At 40.8% G+C, this 19,223-nt stretch overlaps 2 protein-coding genes across 13 annotated transcripts in view; one reads left to right on the top strand and one right to left on the bottom strand.

The window, feature by feature from the left end:
- Positions 1–8,449, bottom strand: part of CEP70 (centrosomal protein 70) — a 21,697-nt gene extending 13,248 nt beyond the window's left edge. The window contains exons 1-7 of one of the 8 annotated variants that reach the window (XM_077935234.1): positions 8,116–8,449; positions 3,961–4,034; positions 3,307–3,422; positions 3,086–3,187; positions 2,161–2,260; positions 1,212–1,335; positions 113–293 (exon numbers count right to left, since the gene is read on the bottom strand). In XM_077935234.1, the coding sequence (XP_077791360.1) occupies positions 113–293; positions 1,212–1,335; positions 2,161–2,260; positions 3,086–3,142 (462 nt within the window). In that variant the 5' untranslated portion in view covers positions 3,143–3,187; positions 3,307–3,422; positions 3,961–4,034; positions 8,116–8,449. Of the gene's footprint in view, positions 1–112; positions 294–1,211; positions 1,336–2,160; positions 2,261–3,085; positions 3,188–3,264; positions 3,286–3,306; positions 3,423–3,960; positions 4,035–5,455; positions 5,665–8,115 lie in introns of those variants that run through there. The other 7 variants (XM_077935222.1, XM_077935236.1, XM_077935202.1 and 4 more) reach the window with 7 other exon arrangements.
- Positions 6,673–19,223, top strand: FAIM (Fas apoptotic inhibitory molecule). 5 transcript variants are annotated; one of them, XM_028744053.2, is made up of 6 exons: positions 7,067–7,176; positions 7,911–7,955; positions 13,019–13,142; positions 15,391–15,619; positions 17,835–17,884; positions 18,770–19,223. In XM_028744053.2, exons 3-6 carry the CDS (start codon positions 13,032–13,034, stop codon positions 18,914–18,916), a joined length of 537 nt encoding a protein of 178 aa, XP_028599886.1. In that variant the 5' UTR covers positions 7,067–7,176; positions 7,911–7,955; positions 13,019–13,031; the 3' UTR covers positions 18,917–19,223. The 5 variants fall into 5 exon arrangements, with proteins under 5 accessions (XP_028599878.1, XP_028599894.1, XP_028599886.1 ...); XM_028744045.2 differs by lacking the exons at positions 7,067–7,176; positions 7,911–7,955 and adding an exon at positions 6,673–7,037; XM_028744061.2 differs by lacking the exon at positions 7,911–7,955 and having other exon boundaries at positions 7,043–7,176.

The following is a 19,223-nucleotide window of genomic DNA, read 5'->3' as shown; positions in this document are numbered from 1 at the left end:
TATAAGGTCAAAACATTCTGCCATGACATACTGTACAATGGTATCGATTCTGTGATCAGTAATCCCCTGACATGATAAACTTATGAATTCCACATCTCTACTAATTAAGTACCTGTGAAGCTTGCTGATCTTTCTGAAGCTCCTTGACTTGGTTCTGCTGCTCACAAGCATGAGCTATAGACTTATCTTCCAGCTGACAGATTTTCTGTTTGACATTTTCCACAATGATGTCTAGCTCATTGGCTCGTTGTTCCTGCCGAGAAGCCCGACTTCGTTCTAAACGTAGTTCATCTCTTTTTTAAAAAAAATTTTTAAAAAATAGAAAATAAAGAAATTCCTTCATTGAAAACTACAAGTCACTAAACCACGGTGAATTTAATCTGAATTAAAGTTTTCCAGGTTAAAGTATTTAATCTGAATTAAAGAATCTGCATTTAAAAGACAATATAAACAAGTTCTCCTGAAGGATTTTCTGTTTTGTTGCTTTTTACATGCTGTAAGTACATGAGCCAAAATGAAGCATCAGTTTGGGAGACTGGACTTGATGAAAAACAAGCCACATGTTCTTTCCTCGCTCTTTGAAGAACAAGGCATACCTATTCACATTGGAGAATGGACACAGGGACAAATCCTGACCTATCATGTAACCCCCAATACCTGGCATTCCTGTGCAGGGATGAGAAGAATGCATGGAGCAGCTTCCAAAATGCCATAACAGGCAGGTCAGAATTTTTAAGCCACAAAACAAGTCAAACAGAACAGTTGTGAGCAAGACTTTGTGAAAGCCAGGAAGCAGAAAAATTGACAAGCCAATGTAGCAGAAGTAAGAAAAAACTGCTATAGTGGATCAGGGCATTTAGTCCAGATTTTCCCCAACTTTGTACCCTCCAGATCTCTTAAGATTACAGCTCCCATGAGCACCAGCCAGCACAGCCAAGGGTAAGGGATGATGGGAGTTGTTGTACAGCAGCCTCTGGAGGGCATCATGTTGGAGAAGGCTGATCTAGTATGACATTCTGCTTTCAAGAGCAGCCTGCCAGTCTTCCCTGCAACAATTCTACCATTGTAAAGAAAAACATGGCAAGAGTGAAGAACTCTGATTAGCAAAGAGCAGAGGTGAAGATGGTCCCCTTCCAGCCTCTAGGCTGGTTCAGAACTCTCTGCATCGAGCCTGGTAGATGCCGCAGAAGAATTCTAAGAAACGTTATTACCTAATTTGGCGATTTTCTTCTATCAAGCCACGAACTATTTTACGTTGACGCTCTGTTTCTTCCATTAATGATCTCAATGCATATCGTATTGCTTGCGAAGTCTGTCTGTCCATAACAATCCTATCTGCAAAGGTTTTTTTTTATTTTAAAAAGTCACTATTATTATTATTAATTTATTTCTTAAATTTGTATAGCACCCTATACCCGCAGGTCTCAGGGCGGTTCACAGGATAAAATCATGATATAAAAACACAGAATACATAATCAAAACAAAAACAAAAACAATCCAATAACACCCCCCCCCAGCAGAGGAATATTTTTGCCTGGTGCCTTAAAGTGTATAATGAAGGTCCCAGGTGAACCTCCCTGGGGAGAGCGTTCCACAAATGGGGAGCCACTGCAGAGAAGGCCTGTTCTCATGTTGCCACCCTCTGGAGGAAGCACACAAAGAACAGCCTCAAAAGATGATCTCAGGGTCTGGGTAGGTTCATATGGAATAAGGCAGTCCTTGAGAAGCTCATTAAAAAATACTACATTTTATAACAAATGTCTCAAAACAGGCCACTGGAATGAAGAAGGCACATTGTGGCAGAGGTGCCTGTAGGAAAACAGTAAGTGTAGGTTACATCTCCAGATGGCTTAAACAAGAAAGCAGCGTGTTTGCTTTTGACACTTCGTAGTGCTTGAGCCAGGTGGAGGCATCCTCAAAAAAATAAATACATGACTTCTAACATTTGCCTTGTTCATACTAATTTTCTACATTTTGTATGTAGATTAAACCAAGTAACATAGCTGTAGTAACATAGCTGATCATGCACACTTCCCTTGCAGCCATATAATATGAACGACACTGTGGACACTTGAAAATTCACATCTTAAAGCAATTAGAAAAGTGAAAAATTCAACTGAAGGCTGATTTACAGTTTCTTTTCTAAAACAGATGTTTTACCTGCTATGTTTCTGCCAGTTCCAGGTTTATCAAGGTACACAGGTTTTAAGCCATGTTGCCTTAATAACTTGTTTAATTTTCCCCATTCTTCTTGCTCCTGCTTAAAGTCAGACAAAATGGAAAATATTGTGAGTTTCTTCATGCTAGAGTATACATCTTTTTCTTGCTTGTTCTCTAATTTGCTTCTCTCCTAATTATTCACTCAACATCAACTTCCAAACACCACTGCCAAAATACCTAAGGCAGCAAATGTGCCACAATGTATGAACCCCACATCACAACATTTTATGAGTTTCAATGGCATCCAATTTGGTCATAACTGAGAGCACCTCCTCAAATTGTGATAACAAATTCCTTCACTGAGCAATATCATAAAAACACTTCTTGCTTTACTGTAAAAATGGGGTAAAAGTAAACTGTATAGAAATTATATTTTATTAAAATAAATTTAAATGTCCAGTAGCACCTTAGAGACCAACTAAGTTTGTTCTGGGTATAAACTTTCGTGTGCAAGCTTTATTTCAACTGTGTCAGACCAACACGGCTACCTACCTGAATTTATATTTTATTAATTTCAATACATTAATATTAAGTGTGTTTTTAGCCCCACTTAATTTCCCTGAGCTCCCATCTTCCATAAAGGCTCATCCCAATTAAAGGCTTCAGATCTTGTTATGAGCCTTCTTTATATATTCAACCACTCTGACCCATTAATAATTCCATATGCACAATTAAAAAAAGAAAAGACAAATAAAGCAACTGGAAAGACAAAGAGAGAGAAAACACACCCTCAATATTCCCCTTAAGCAGCTCCCTGTTTCACACATGTTCAACAGTCATCATCTGTTTTAAGACATTCTACAAGAGCCCAGTCAATTGCAAAATGTTCTACACTTTGAGAAAGTATAACTTTCTAACTTCTTACCTCATCCATTCTCCGACTATCATTAGACATTCTTTCTGGGCAGGAATGTATCATCATGGAACCTGATGCTGCCTCTGTTGGCAAGCTACAACTTTGAGAGCTCTGAAAACCAAACAAAAGGAATGTGTTAAAAACACACCAAAATGCTACGTTTATCTACTCTACTTAGTGGAACTTACTCCCCAAAAAGTGGGTATAGGATTGCAGCCGTAGATGCATACTACTGTATAGAAGCTTAGAAGGAGGAACAAGAGATCCAAGTCTTATGCGGAATTCTGATAGCATGATCTTTTAAGATTCCTTTGGATTTCATTTTTTAAAAATATGCAGACTTCATCTGAAAAACACATATTTTTGTACAGCTTTAATCTGGTTATTTTTCTGCTTTACAAAGAAAAGGAAACTGAAACTGAGCACAGATTAATAAACAGTTAGATAGCATTTGCATACATAGAATCCAGTTTTAGAGCAATACAGAACATCATTTGGTAGTCATGTTGAACTCAAAGGGCTTACTCCCCAGTTACTAAGAGTAGGATTGCAATTGTAAATAGGATTCACCTAACTTTCTTCATGTAAGGTTAAACTATGGCCTAGCAGAACAATGTGCAAACATGTCTGCTCAGAAGTAAGCCCAACTGAATTCAATGGGACTTACTCCTGAGAAAGTGAGTACAGACAGTAGACTAAATAACATCTTGTCATGCAATTTATTATAACGTGTGGGGAGAAATGGCTTCTTCCCTCAACACGTCAAACATTTTAAAGAATACATTATACGCGTACGGTAATATACTAAAGGTTATTGTACTATTTCTTACCAATTCGACATATGTTTAAAATGTACAGTTATGAATTATCTAAAGTTCAAATACCTCTGCCATAGTAAATTATTTTGGAGCCTTAGTTTCAGCTGATTAGTGGTCAATATTCCAATCTCTTCTGTAATCTGAAAATACATTTAGGAGAAAAATATGGTGAAACACATCGGAGGAAAATTTGATATGAACAAATTTTACATGTGGCAATATTATGGTAAGTTCTTATTTCCCCTTCTGTTTTCCATTTCAGATGGCTGAAGTCTGCAAAGAGATTCTTGATTATCCTTTAGCATAGAGGTCCTTCACAGAGAAGTCCACATTATCACTGAATAAAAACCCCTTTAGTTCAAACTTATTACTGTTGCATTCAAAGTACAACACAGAAACAACCTGAAAGCACCCACCTTCCAGTTGAAGACTCCTGCACATTCTTCAAAAAATCATAAGCAAGAGCAAAACAGGGCTCATTGCACATCTGAATAGCAGCATAATAGTTGCGGGTGATTAGAAACAGTGGTAATTCTACTGTTCAGTAAAGGGGAAAGTGATCTTTTTGCCAGTTGGGTTGGTGCCTGCTTGCTTTATATGTGCACGTGTGACTGAGATGTCTGCACAGGTTGTGCAAAAGGAAGCTTGTGCTTTGCCTATTATAGGGGACGTTCCATGTTTTGGGGTATGTGGTTTTTTCCTTTGAGGAGGATTTTTTTCCTGTTTCTTGGGGGGCTGTATTACTGTTTGGGGGTATGTGTGAGTTTGCTTGTCATCTGTGGGCTTTTGGGTAACTTTGCCTTTTGTGTGTGTGGATTTTTGGGGCAGATGAGTTGCTTTTGTCTGTCTGGGTTTGTGAAGAGTGCTTCTGGGGATAGTAAAGTGCCTTTGCCTGTTTGGGGGGGGGGTTGCCTTTTTGTGGAGGTTGGCTTTGTAGAGTGGGTGGGTTTTGCCTGGTTTTCTTATTGGATGGCTTTATATACTATCTTTCTGCCAAGGTGGTTTACAATTTTAAAACACTAAAACAAATATTTATATAGAGTAACAGTCATGCCAACTATAAGGAGCTGATGGTTATATGTATTCCCTGGCCTGAAGAGCATTTCTGCTAGCGAAAGCACATGCAAGGTTTCAAGTTACTAAAAAAAACCTGCTGCAGATAACAAAGTGTTGCCTTTTACCGGCACACGCTAGAGTTTAAGCGGATTTGAATATTCTTGGGGCAGAAGCTGAGAATCGATGAGCAAGTTTGTTTATGCTGCAGAGGCGTGTTTGTTTTATATGTTTTTATCTCCTGAGGTTGCAGCTCATGTGGCAAACCAGAATATAAATTAAAGCCCTTACTATACTTCTAGTAAACGCTGTCTGTGCAAAGAGGCCTAAATATGAAAAGCACCAGCACATGTAAAAGCAATAACATCTCCCCACAGGCTCCCCACCCGCCGCCGCCGCCTCCTTCTCCCTCCACCAACACCTTTAGTTCCCTTTGGGCCCTTGCGCCTTCCTTTGACACGTGTCCTCACTTTCACTTGCTCACATCGAGAACTCAAAAGCCCATTACCTGGCGCGGACGATTTAACAAGCTCCAGCCTCTTCTTTTCTGCAGCAGCCCGGGGCTGCGCCTCTCCCAGCCGTTATAGGCGGGCTTTGCAGCGGGTTGGAGGAAATCCTCGCAGCAAGGCCGCCCCCAGGGTTGGGCTTCAGTCTCCTCCCCTTCCAAATATGGGCGCCTTTCGGCTCCATCTAGGGACTGGGAGGGAACCATTTCTAAAGAGGAGCTGTCATCGCGCTCCTCAATCCCACGCAGGCTTTACTCTGAGCTTGGCTCGCTCGCTCCTCTTTACTTGGCGGCCGCAGGAAAAAGATGCTGCGCTTTATACTGGAAACAAATTCTTCACGTTTTCTAGACTCTCTCTCTCTCTCTGACAGCAATATGGCCCATTTTGCTGGTGGCGCTGCTGCGCCATTAGCAGTTGCCCCCCACCCCGTGAATCTTATTCAACAGGTGAAGCTTTCCCTCGCTATCCTATGTCTTCAGGGCACCCATCTGTCGTGGGTGCTCTTGCACCAGATCAGACAAAAGGGCTGCAAGTAAGATCGAGGCCATCGAGGTTCCCTCCAACTCCACGATGCTGTGAAAGCTTCACCTGTTGCATTTCCCCTCTCATACGAGTACCAAAGGAGATTGTGGAGGACAAAAGGGCACCTGTGGGGAATTCTGTCATGAGCCCCCGGGAAGCTAGTTCCCTTCCAGTGTTATTGGGGCTCCGTCGATGGGTGCGCTCGGTGATTAACAGGGAAAAAGACACCGATCAGCATCGTTTCGATTTTGCTGCTCCTTAAAGGCTCCCACATTAATCTGAACCGTAAGATTGTCGTCATTATGAACACTTATCTGGGAATTAAATCCCATTGGAAGCAGTGGGGTTTATTTACTTCTGAGTAAAATGTACACAGGATTGGGTTTTTAAGACTCTTTGAATTTTCCACACCTATGGCTAGCAAACTCTCCCAGATGAGAATAGACAATAGCAGCCGCCATCCTGTATTTCTTTGCTATAAGCAAACATAGAAGGATAACATACTCTTGCTTGCCTAGAAAGAATTACATTACATTTCTAGACTATTCGACACGATCTCTTTCCAGCAATCCGAGAGAAAGAAAAGTACTGCAAAACTCAGGCAGCACGGAAGAAAAGCCTCCTACGCCTGTTCCTCTGAAATAAATCCGAACTGGGTTGTTACTGTACTGTTTTTTCCTTCTCCAGAGGGACTATAAATCCTGATTTAGGAACAAGCCGTATCCGCCTTGCAGCTGCTTCATGGGAAAAGAGTAAGGAAAAGTAATGATAGCAGAAAAGGTGAAGGGGCGCTGAAGGAAGAACGAGGAAGCAGCATCCTTTAAGAAATTTAAGCGTGGCGCAGCGGGGAACAGTCAGCCCGCGTTGCTTTGGGGTGCCTGAGGAAAAGAGGAGGAACTGGAGAGCGAGCAGCCGAGGCGCCTCCAGAGGTGGCGCTGAAGAGGGAGGCCTCCCTCGGGAGAAGGGAAGCTGCTCCACGGAGGCAGGGCGGGCGGGGTGTGTGTGTGTGTGAGAGATGAAAGAAGCAGCCCGCTGACGGACAGGCGGGACGGAGCAAAGCAGGTGAGCCGCCGGGTGGAGAAAGGAAGAGGCGCTGGGCGGCCTCTCCCGTTCCCTCTTCTCCTCCTCCTCCAGGCTCGGCCGCCATTTTGGGAGGGAGAGTCCGCTGCGAGCGGAGTAACGGTCTGGGAGAGCCGCGCAGGTATCTGAGGGAGAAGGAGGGAGGAGGGCAGAGTCGCCGTAACTCGTCGTGCCCCGCCCCGCCATTTTATCTCCTTCTCCTCCTCCTTCGCCTGGGTTGGAGTTGTTTGTAGCGCTACGGGCCCGTCGCCCATAGATACAGGTCCTCGCCACTGTCCCCAGGAAAAAGGCCTCGCCTTCGGGAGGACTCCGTGGGGTGGAAGGAAGGGGGAGGCCCTGTCACCAGCCGACCCGACGGTTGGCCCGTCTCTTCCTCTCCCCCTCAATCCCAGCCCATCTACCCACCACCTCCACTCCTTTACTGTGTGTATCTTTCAACTGCCCCGGCCTAGATAAATCCCTGTAAAATCCTTGAAAGCAGCAGACGGTTTGTTTGGTTCTGCCTTTATTACTCCGGATTAACAACCGCCGCCCCTTGCTTACTCACATCGACTACCTGTGGCTGGAGTTCTCGCTTCGACTATAAAGAGGGGAGGGGGCTGTGGTTCATCCATTTGCTAATTTAAAAAGGCACCAGGGAGTTAATCCGGATTACATGACCATTTCTGTTCCTCTTTGTACACATATGCCCTAGAGACAAACCGCATCGCCCTTAGAAAGCAAGTTCAAAGACATGAACATTATTCATGGCTCTCTTAACCCACTGTAACAACCCTTCTCTAGGCTAGGAACAACTTTTTCCCCCTTCTACTCTGTGAGTGGAAGGATGAATGATTGTGTACCCACCTCTCCTAGTTATTTCAGATTAATCCAGGAATAAAGAAGCATCCTCTTGCAAAGGTAATGCACACTTAGATATACTGTACATCCAATCTTACTTGGCCTGAGCCACCAAATGACCCTTCCATTGAAGAATCTAGAATGCTATAAATGTAGATTGAGACATATTCTTCACATGCTTTTGGTATTTGAATTTGTGGCATGGACAGGGTTTTCTCACCTTCTCCTTGAATGTTGTTGTTGGCGACATCTGTCTGCCTCTGGAGATAATGGAAGAATGTGCCTTTGGGGGTGAAGTCAAACCCTTGGAGAGTTACTGTGGCTGTAGAGACCGATACTTTGCTGCAGTTGGGGCAGATGAAGGAGTCTGGATATGCTGTGGCATATGCACTATGGCATTTCTTCTCTCTATGCACCTCCCAGCGTTCCTCAGATGTAAATAATGGTGTAAAACAGGTCTGTGTGTTCTCACCCCAACTCTCTTTGGCATATTCTTGTCCCTGGTGCTCTCATTCCTTGAAGACTGCTCAGAAATGGCAGCAAGTACAGATTGTTGCAGCCTTTCTCAGTGTGAATTGCTGGCAGGTGGGACCACATCCAGTTGGTTCTGGGCAAATCACATGGGCTGCCTGTGAGCTTCCAGGCCTAATTTAAGGGCTGCGGCTTTCTTTTTAAAAGTACTTCAAGCCTGGGCTATCTTGGTGAGCAGCTCTCCCACACTTCTTATAATCCAGAGGTTCCTTGAGAGGGCTGAAAATATTAAAAGTCCTCTAGTCAAACAGTGGTGGTGTAGAATAGAACTACTGTATTAAACAAAATTGTAGTGGATGGAGATAGAGATTGGCACAATAAGCTGGCAATTACTGACATTTTCTATTGATGTCTAATCAATATCATTGCAGCAGGGAGTTTCATAGTTCAGCTTTTCTCACAGTAAGTAGAGACATTGACCCTGGAGATATTGGGACACAGTCTCTACATTTTAGGCAGAATTTGCTGATCCTAAGGGTCTGAAGAGGAATATATATATATTCAAGAAATCACTCAAGATATCCCTCAAGCAATTAAGGAACAAAAGAAGAAAAGGCACACTAGCCTGGGAACTTCCTCTCTGCCCAGAACATTGGAGGCTATACACCACACCCCTCAACAGTATTTATAGGAACTCAAACACTGAGATCCTGCTCTGTTCCAGTAACAAGAAGCCGAAAGCACCAGCCTGAAGATGACGAGTGAGACCTCGTCGAAACGTCGCCTAGACACCCCAACTTTTACACGGGAAGACACCCGAGGACACCAAAACCTGCATTCCTGTACCCGTGAAAATCTACGAAAGCATATATATATATATATATATATATATCCTTCCTCTTTCCCCACTCATGCTTCTCAAAAGTATTTTCCTCATCTCCAGTTGTTTCTTGTACCCATCTCCTTCACTTGTACCCTCTTCTCATTCATTCCTCCTACCTCTTTTTACATTCTCTTTTCCCTATAACTGCTTCTGTCTCCTATCTCCTTCTATTCCTATTTTATTATAGCTCTTTAAAAATATAGGCCTTTTATCTCTGATTTTCTTCAGGGCCTCCTCTTCAGTCTTGATTTCACACAGTTTAATACTGGATAGTTGCTTTTTTATCCTCCAGTTGCTTTTTTATTCTCCAGGAACAAAAGATGGAGAAACGCAGTTAGGATAAAATAATATGAGGCAGCAGTATCAGTGGTTTTGATTGACAGGGAGTTTGCTTAATGGGAATTTCTCTTTAATTCTTAGATTTCAGTGTCTAGTCACACACAGGTGACATTATGACATCACTGGTCTATTTTTCCAGCACTCTTATCAGTCTGTAGCTGCTAGGTTTTCACTTGCTTGCCTGCCTAGCTTTATTGATATCTCCATTGTTGTCTGGCAGGTTCCAGGTAAGAGTTTCTTAATTGCTTGCTGTTCTGTGCAGGTGGATATCCCATATGTGTTAGTGCATAGATGACTTCTCAAATAATGTTCCAAATAAGCAACCTGTCTTTAAAGCTAATTGAGATTGCCACAGTCCCCACCCCAAAGCCATGTTTTAAAGTGGGTTTGCAAAAAGTCCCAGTTCGGTTCCTGGCATCTCCTGATACCAGGGCTAAAGAAGTCCTGGTGTTAGTCCAATAGGCCATACTGGGTTATTTATGTTCAGCATAAGTCTCAATATGGGACGCGGGTGGCGCTGTGGGTTAAACCACAGAGCCTAGGACTTGCCAATCAGAAGGTCGGCAGTTCGAATCCCCGTGACGGGGTGAGCTCCTGTTGCTCAGTCCCTGCTCCTGCCAACCTAGCAGTTCGAAAGCACATCAAAGTGCAAGTAGATAAATAGGTACCGCTCCGGCGAGAAGGTAAACGGTGTTTCCGTGCGCTGCTCTGGTTCACCAGAAGCGACTTAGTCATGCTGGCCACATGACCCGGAAGCTGTACACTGGCTCCCTCGGCCAATAAAGCGAGATGAGCGCCACAACCCCAGAGTTGGCCACGACTGGACCTAATGGTCAGGGGTCCCTTTACCTTTAAGTCTCAATATAAAGCATCACTTATCACTACATGTTCAACACTTGGGAGAGCTGTCAACCCAATCCAGAGCCATGATGTAACTCAGTTTTGTTTATAGCAATCACTTTGTAGTTACGTTGAGTAGATACCTTCTGGAAAAACTGTCCTTTCAGGCCATCTCTTTGCTCCAAATTGTTAAAATACAATTGTCTAGACAGTCTAGACAGTTTGTTTGTAAAAGTCATTGAGGGCCAATAACATAGTTGCAAAGCTGATGTAACTTGAAACATTATGAATAACTAGCAAATAAAAACTTGAGCTGTGTACATACTAATCCATTTGTAGGACAAAAATGTGGCTTTTCTCAATCTTGAATTGTTCATGCTGGTCCTCAACATGTTACTTTCAATATAGATCAATTCTAGATCTTGGGATCCACAAGAATGGGTGTGGTTATTGTTATGCATTAGAAGATTCTTCCCTTGATTAGGTTATTCACTTTTTCTTCCCTGAACAAGTCTCGGGTGAATGATGAATGAAATGTTGATAGTGATCTTTGTACAGTATATGCCTGTTCACAAGATTACAGTGGTACCTCGGGTTAAGAACTTAATTCGTTCCGGAGGTCTGTTCTTAACCTGAAACTGTTCTTAACCTGAAGCACAACTTTAGCTAATGGGGCCTCCTGCTGCCGCTGCTTCGCCGCTGCATGATTTCTGTTTTCATCCTGAAGCAAAGTTCTTAACCCGAGGTAATATTTCTAAGTTAGCAGAGTCTGTAACCTGAAGCGTATGTAACCCGAAGCGTATGTAATCCGAGGTACCACTGTATTGGGCGTGTGTGGGTACACCTCCCATTGTATGGACCATGTACATCTGTTTTCATTGGGCACACTGCAGGATACTGCGGAAACAATCTACAATGATCTTTTATTATTTTTGGAATGAATTCTGTTTCTCAATTAGCACTTTTCAGGAGCAAAACTATATCCAATAGATCTAGATTGTGTGCAGACTATATAGAAAAAGCTTCAGTTATTCTAGAAAGAAGTGTTGCATACACAGCCCTAGTAAAACAATCTAGTACTGTACTTTATAAGCCTGTAAATCTAAGTGATTTATATTTGCCACTACTTTGTGCACTGCCATAATGGACAGATTTATTACATTATATTTAACAGTGTTTAATCCTATAAGAATCCTAACCATGGTGTTTAAACAAGATGAAAACTGGGAAAGGATTTCTTCCTAATAAACCTGGAGTTATAGTTTTCAACATCTCTTTGCTGCTGCTAGTGTTCTGCTTTTTCTTTTCTTGCTGCTAAATGGATTAAAGCCTGTTTTGATTGCTATGGCATCCCGTGATGAGAGTACTGACTATGAAGATGATGTAAGGTAAAAAGTAGTCCGTGCTGTAAGAGGTCTGGGAAAGCCTTCCCAGATGTTAATAGTGATAGGATTTGTGCTATCAATATAGTTTAAATAGTAGGCTTACTGTAATATGCATATAAGATGAGTTAATTTGAGATGCAAACAGAATTTTAACCTTGAGCTATGTTTTCATTCTTTATATTTTAGGTTGCAAATACTGGCCAAGAAAACTATAAAAATAACTATTTCATCTAGAATTATACTTGATGATTTAATAAAGTTGACAGTCTTTACTTGGACTTAGCTATTTTAACTCAAGTGCAACTTACTCATTCTACATGCCTATTTTATTGTTTTGTTTTTCATCTTTAAATTTTTGTCTGTTATATTTATAATGCATATAAAATGAAATAATTTTTAAAAATATGAAAAAGCACTATTTCTGGGTTTACTACTAAACTTGATTACAGTGACACAGATAACAATTGGAGCCTGTTCAAAAAATTTATTTATTTAAGGGGATCTATTTGATAAAGGAAAGCATTATTTAAATAGTTTTGGGTGCAATACCCTTCGACTTTTAATGCAGTAGAGATGTCTACTAGTGGAAGAGGGGAGACAATGTTTGCTGATTTCCCCCTGCAAACCACTATGCCACCTTGCACACTGTTTTGGAGAGTTATCCAGCTCTAAGGAGCTGGTTTTCAGGAGGCTGATCAACAAAATTGCCTCCCTATGTCCTCTATTAGTGTATGTCTGTGTTAGATCAAAAGCATTTCTAGAGTCCAAGGGTCCAAATTAGATTCCATCCTATTTGTATTTTTCAAAATAAATGCCTACCAAAAAAATTCTAGTTCAGGCTGCCTTGTGATCTGAGTATTGTTCTATTTCTAATATAATTTGATTATTGCTGTGTTCCTCGTAGCTTAGAATTTGGGTGAGGAGGTAAAGACTACCTAAATAAAAACAACACTACAGGATTAAGGCACCATTTGATAGGTTTTCAAGGGCAAGTGGAATGTAGCCTTTAATATCCCTCTTTCCAAAGAGGTCTCACAAAACCTGAGGACAATATTTGGATGCTGTTCAGAAGCAGACTTCAGAATAAAGATCTGCTTGGGGTATGGAATACGTATACATGTGCAGATTTTTGTACATACCTAAAGGGGGTCTCTGAATTGTGGACTACTTATTAATCAGTTGTATTTAAACATATATTCTTGCAGCTACCTGGACAGAATGACGGACCTAGTGGCTATCTGGGAAGTAGGTTTAAGTGATGGCATCCACAAAATTGAATTTGAACATGGGACCACCTCAGGAAAACGTGTTGTGTATGTGGATGGAAAGGTAGGATTCTTACATGAAAAGCACACAGTATGAAAACAAACAGTGAGATTTTTTATGTCAGTAAAACCTAGTTAACCTGGTTTACCAAATAATAGTCCTTAAGAGGTTATTTTCTGTGAAGTTTGTTAGATTTGTTAAATTTATGTCACTGATCTGTACTGTGGATTTAAAGTCTCGGTCTAAAATCTAAAACATGTAGTGGAAAAACACTTGGTTTTTCTGCAGAAGATATTCTACTTTTCTTAAAATATTAGCAGTGATAGCAATAGTGCATTAGCTCCTTGGAAAGGACATCCCCTCACACTCCTGGGCTCTTCCTCCTTCTGCATTTGCTTTTTTACCAGAACAAATGGAAGTGTACTGTGATGTTTCCTTCTGTTAGAGATCCTGGAAATTGAACTACAACGCATATAATCCCCAGCCGTGGCCAAAAATTATGGGGGTTGCAGTTCCATTCAGTTTTTATTATATGAAGTAGAAGGAGGCATTGCAACATAAATGCTGGTTATGTCTCTTTTTTATTTGGGGAAGAAAATCAAGCAAGGGGGAAAGAGGGAAGAGGCAAGGAAGTCTGTCGAGTCCAAGGAGTTGCTGCACTACTGCTACCATCTTGCCTGGCCCCTAAGTAAATCTTTGCTCTGGGGTAGGCTGCTGGTGAATGAATATGTTCACATATAGAACCAGGACAAGAAGTCCACTCAACATGGGCTGTGCTTCCTACTTTGATTCTTCTCACAGAAACTGAGCAGGAGACTTTGACTTTCTGGATGCCCCTATTCCTGTGATATCCCTAGTAATAAGTATATGCAGAGCTCCAGCAATAGAGCTGTTCTCTGACACATGCCTATCTGTTCTGCCAGGATGTGGTTTTCCATATGATATGAGAAAGAAAGCTTAGGCTTTGCTGACAATCCAAACAATATCATGGTGAAACTTCTACCATTAGGAAAAAGGCATTAAGGCCTTATCACCATAGTTCTCTTGGTATGTGAAAGTCCATGCATACTTGTCTGAAAGTGCAGTCATTTTCCCTTTTAAATTTTAATAGCAACACCCAAAAAATAAAAGAGATGGGCAGTAATCTGTGGTACAATGTATGTACTTTGCTTTATCTGGTTTTGCAATATCATTTTGCTTGCATATATACATGTTTTCTGTAATCTGTATAGATCCAAACGCAGGTTAAATAATCTTTCAAAAATGATTTCTAAGCAATAGGTGAGACAGTCCTCATGGAAAGTTTCCTTCCCTATCTGCCTCTGCTGTGAATTTTTCTGCCGTTGCAAACTGCCAAATACTTATCAAACCATCTCCCCAGCACAAAATCCTCCTTACTTTTCCAGTAATGAGCAGTTTTTTTTGTAAGCCGCTATTAGGAGATGAACTATTATACCAGTAATTTTCTCTACCCCATAAATGACAGCAAGGCCAATCTTGAATCCATATTGGCCTCCTGTCCTGTTGCGTTTATACCAGAGACTGCCTGCCAACACTTCTTTTCCCATGAGAATTCCCACCATAAATGTGTTAAGTGACATTCTGTCTAAAAGTAGGACAACATGCCCCTATTAATGTGATATAGGTGTACAAGGGCTAGATGCCATCTGTGAATTAGCTTTGGCATTAGGTCCCTTTAGCGTTGATGATAATAATGACTATTATTTATTAAATTTGTTAGTTGCTTTTATCTTGCCTAAGACAACCCAAAGCAGCTTACAAGCAAACAAAAATGCCCACTTAGATACAGTGGTGCCTCGGGTTAAGTACTTAATTCGTTCCGGAGGTCTGTTCTTAACCTGAAACTGTTCTTAACCTGAAACACCACTTTAGCTAATGGGGCCTCCTGCTGCCTCCGCGCCGCTGGAACACGATTTCTGTTCTTATCCTGAAGCAAAGTTCTTAACCTGAAGCACAATTTCTGGGTTAGCAGAGTGTGTAACCTGAAGCATATGTAACCTGAAGCGTATGTAACCTGAGGTACCACTGTACATTAAAATCAAGGTGGGGCGGGGGGACAAAGCAAAACTGTACTTCCTGGTGTGTGTCAAAATACCCCATCCAGTTGCTCAATACAGTCTTTTGTATTACCTTCCCTTGTAATGTAACACTTTTATTAAACTGAAATGTGTACTTGAGATCAAGCTTTCTTTTTATGATGTAAACAAACAGAAAGCTATGTGATGTTTCCTTTCTTCAGTACTGAAGCAAATATATATGTTGACATCAGTGCTATTTTTTCTCTTTTCAGGAAATAATGAGAAAAGAATGGATGTTCAAATTAGTGGGGAAAGAGACATTTACTGTCGGAACATCTAAAACAAAGGCTACTATTAACATTGATGCTGTCAGTGGCTTTGCGTATGAATATACCTTGGAAATTAATGGCAAGAGCCTCACAAAATACATGGAGAACAGGTCAAAAACAACAAGTACTTGGATGCTACACTTGGATTGTACAGATTACAGGGTTGTATTAGGTAGGTTATTCTTACATAGTTCCATGTTTGCCTTTTGTATGGTCCCATATATCCCCATATATTTTGTTTAGTCATGCTGTGGTGCCGTTCGAAGAGCACTGATTTTTGTTGTGACTCCTTTATTTGAAACAAACTATAAAACAAATACCTCATCGGAGACTGATCCTGGAGAGCTCTGAGTATCATTAGAACCTCCTGGGAATTAGTGAAGGGCCTTTTTGATATGGGAAAAAACATATGAACACTTCAGTATGTTTTAGTAATCTGAGTTAGTGATCATTTTACCATTGGCTTGTTTATTAGTGGCTAAACTGGATTACAGTGGTACCTTGGGTTAAGTACTTAATTCGTTCCGGAGGTCTGTACTTAACCTGAAACTGTTCTTAACCTGAAGCACCACTTTACAGTGGTGCCTTGCAAGACGAAATTAATTCGTTCCGCGAGTTTTGTCGTCTTGCGATTTTTTTCGTCTTGCGAAGCACAGTGTCGGGAAAGTTTTGGAAAAGCTTCAAAAATCACCAAAGTCTTTTAAAACCTCAAAAAAGGCTACCACACCGCGTTCTATGAGTTGCTCCTCGAAGTCAAGTCGCAACTGTATTAACGGTGTTAAGAAAAAGGAAACAAACTTGCAAGACGTTTCCGTCTTGCAAAGCAAGCCCATAGGGGAAATCGTCTTGCGAAGCAGCTCAAAAAACAAAAAACCCTTTCGTCTAGCGAGTTTTTTGTCTTGCGAGACATTCGTCTTGCGAGGTACCACTGTAGTTAATGGGGCCTCCTGCTGCTGCCGCGCCGCCGGAGCACAATTTCTGTTCCCATCCTGAAGCAAAGTTCTTAACCTGAAGCACTATTTCTGGGTTAGTGGAGTCTGTAACCTGAAGCGTATGTAACCCGAGGTACCACTGTACTTTCAAAGTTCTCTCCTTCCCCAACCAACTGATTTAAACTCTGACCCATTGTTCCATATTTATTTCTGAAGATGAAGAAGATTATATCCTCAATCACAGTTATGGTTACAGTTACTCCCCGCCCCCTTTTGATTGATTTGGAAATCTTCTTGACTTTTTACTTCTTTATTTCTCAAAAGCCAGTAAACATATATTTAAAAAAAAAAAAATTCTTCCTGCCATGCAACATCAGGAAAAGAAAGGGAGAGCACACAAGCCCCAATGCTTGTCTCAATATTCTTAGCTCTCTTTAAAGTATGCCCTGCACCATCTAACTTGTTTAAGGGCATAGCTAGCATTTACAGAGATCTGGGAATGCTACTAACCCATGCTCTGGTAGAAGAAAAAAATGACATCCTCACACCTGTATTTCCCTGCCCCGTACAAGCACTATGAGAACCCTGAACATTACATCCCATCTTTTCTCTTTACAAAACACACTGAGGTGAGATTAGTTGGTGGCAACCCCATAGGTAGATTAACACACCCCTTGTTAGGCTCCAATGTGTCCATTAGGAGGAAAAACCTCATGTTATCATAAACTTACTGGCTTTGACTGTGGCTGTACAAAGCATTGTCTTCATCACTCTAGCTCAGGTGCAAAACTACACTCGATATAGAGCTCATCCACACTTTTGCTTCACCTGTACTTTGATCATATTGTGTACTAATTGGTTCCCCTGCAACTGAGAGTTTTTATCATTGTCCCACAGTTGTGCCTTGCAAAAATCTGATGTTACCCATTGAATCGGCTATGCACAGAAAATCTGAAGGGAGATTTTGCTTAACTGCGGTTCAGTTCAATGGATAAGTTTGGATTTTCACAAGACACAGGCATGGAACAGCAAGAAAGAGTGTGTTGAGAATTTAAAATTGCCTGTCTTTGTGCTTTTGGACACTTCCTGGGTGGTGATTTAAAAAAAAAAAGATATATGCAGCATAATAGAATCAACAAGCTGGAAGGCTGGAACAAAAACACTAAAGAGAATGCCTACTGGGATGAAAGGGAAAGACCAAAGTTGCTCCTCATATACAGATTCAAATACATGCAGGTGTGGATTACTGTGGTCTAATTTGAATGGAGAAGAAATGAATTTGTAGCTAAATAAATGGCTGAAATTGTGGACAAACCTTAAATCAAAATTAAATATAAGATACAAAATGGGAAGCCTTGGTCTGGACATATCTGACATGCATACGTTATAGTAAATAGTTTTTAAGAAAAGAAAATGTTATGATTAAGTGACAGTCCTTTTATTTATTTTTAACAGAAAAAGACACAATGGATGTCTGGTGCAATGGTAAAAAAGTGGAAACGGCGGTATGTAACCATAGATATTCCAAAATGAAAACTTTTAAATTAAAATGGACTAAAGTTACAATTAAGAGATGCATATTCAATGTTTTCTGCACCCCCTCCATAAGTGAAGAATTTGAACTTGGTTTAAATACCCTTAAAAGCAAGGAAATGTACACTTGACCAGTTCCTTCTTTCATAGAATTGTAGAGTTGGAAGGGACCTCAGGCTCAGCTACTCCAACCCCCTCCTGTGCAGAAATCTCAGCTAAAACATCCAGAACAAATGGCCATCCAGCCTCTGTTTAAAAACCTCTAAGGAAGGATAGTCCATCATCTTCCCAGGGTTGACTGAAAGACTTTTAAATGAGGGAACGATTTTAAAAGCTACTCACTTATAGAATGGTATTTAAGTGTTTTTAAGTGTTATTCAAACATAGGAAAAATTTATTATCTTGTCTTTGTGACATAGACTACACATTAGGCCACCAGTGTGCGATAAATTTCCTCCATAGGAAATGGAACAATTAAACAGTTCATTCACTTTGGAATTTATAAAACTTGGGAACAGAGCGTTGGTCAGCAATGAAACCTTTAAAATCTAACCAATTTCATGACAATCTAAGCTCGGTGCTGCTCTATGAAGTGCATTGTGATGACTTTGAATGCGTTTGCCTGTGTATCAGAACCTGTGGCCCTCCTGATGAAGCTGAGGTTGATTCCCATCAACCTCAGCTCACCTGGGCAATGATCAGGGAGCTGTATGGGAATTGTAATTCAGTAACATCTGGAGGGTTACAGGTTAGCCACCCTTGCTTTTAGAACAATCTTTTGGTGGTTAATGAACAATTAGAGTATTTGAATACATTTGATCACCTGTTCAACATTTATTTTTCCTTTTTTGTACCAGGGAGAATTTGTAGATGATGGGACAGAAACACATTTCAGTATTGGAAAGCATAACTGTTGCATTAAAGCTGTCAGCAGTGGGAAAAGAAGAGAAGGAATTATTCATATGCTTGTTGTAGATGATGAAGAAATCACAGCACCTTTGTAATAGCTTTCCATTATTCTGACTATTGCAGATACAAAGATCAGGGATTTTCAATTGCTGTGGTAATTGACTACTTTAATATATACTTTAATATATACTTCATGGTATATTCAGTTTGTGCTGTTCTTATTTTCTAGCTGCTGTATATGAAATTTATTGAAGGACCAGATGAGAATATGATGTCTTTTTTGTAAAAAGAATTTATATATTAGAACACTAAAGAGGAACTTTGACCAATGTAGAAATTGTTTACATGGAAAATTTTAATAAGTGCAGAATAAAACATAGTAGTGAAATTTGTTCATTTAAA

The sequence above is a fragment of the Podarcis muralis genome, chromosome 1 (assembly GCF_964188315.1).
Source record: "Podarcis muralis chromosome 1, rPodMur119.hap1.1, whole genome shotgun sequence".
In the NCBI taxonomy this organism is placed as follows: Eukaryota; Metazoa; Chordata; class Lepidosauria; order Squamata; family Lacertidae; genus Podarcis; species Podarcis muralis.
The sequence above is the reverse complement of the archived record's forward strand: the minus strand, read 5'-3'. Positions and strand labels throughout refer to the sequence as shown.

Excerpts from the sequence above, each read along its gene's own strand:
- FAIM (XM_077935250.1), top strand. The coding sequence starts at position 11,773 with ATGGCATCCCGTGATGAGAGTACTGACTATGAAGATGATGTAAG. Across the intron at positions 11,817-13,018 it reads GACTATGAAGATGATGTAAG|CTACCTGGACAGAATGACGG; the intron begins GTAAAAAGTAGT and ends ATATTCTTGCAG. Across the intron at positions 15,620-17,834 it reads AGATTACAGGGTTGTATTAG|AAAAAGACACAATGGATGTC; the intron begins GTAGGTTATTCT and ends TATTTTTAACAG.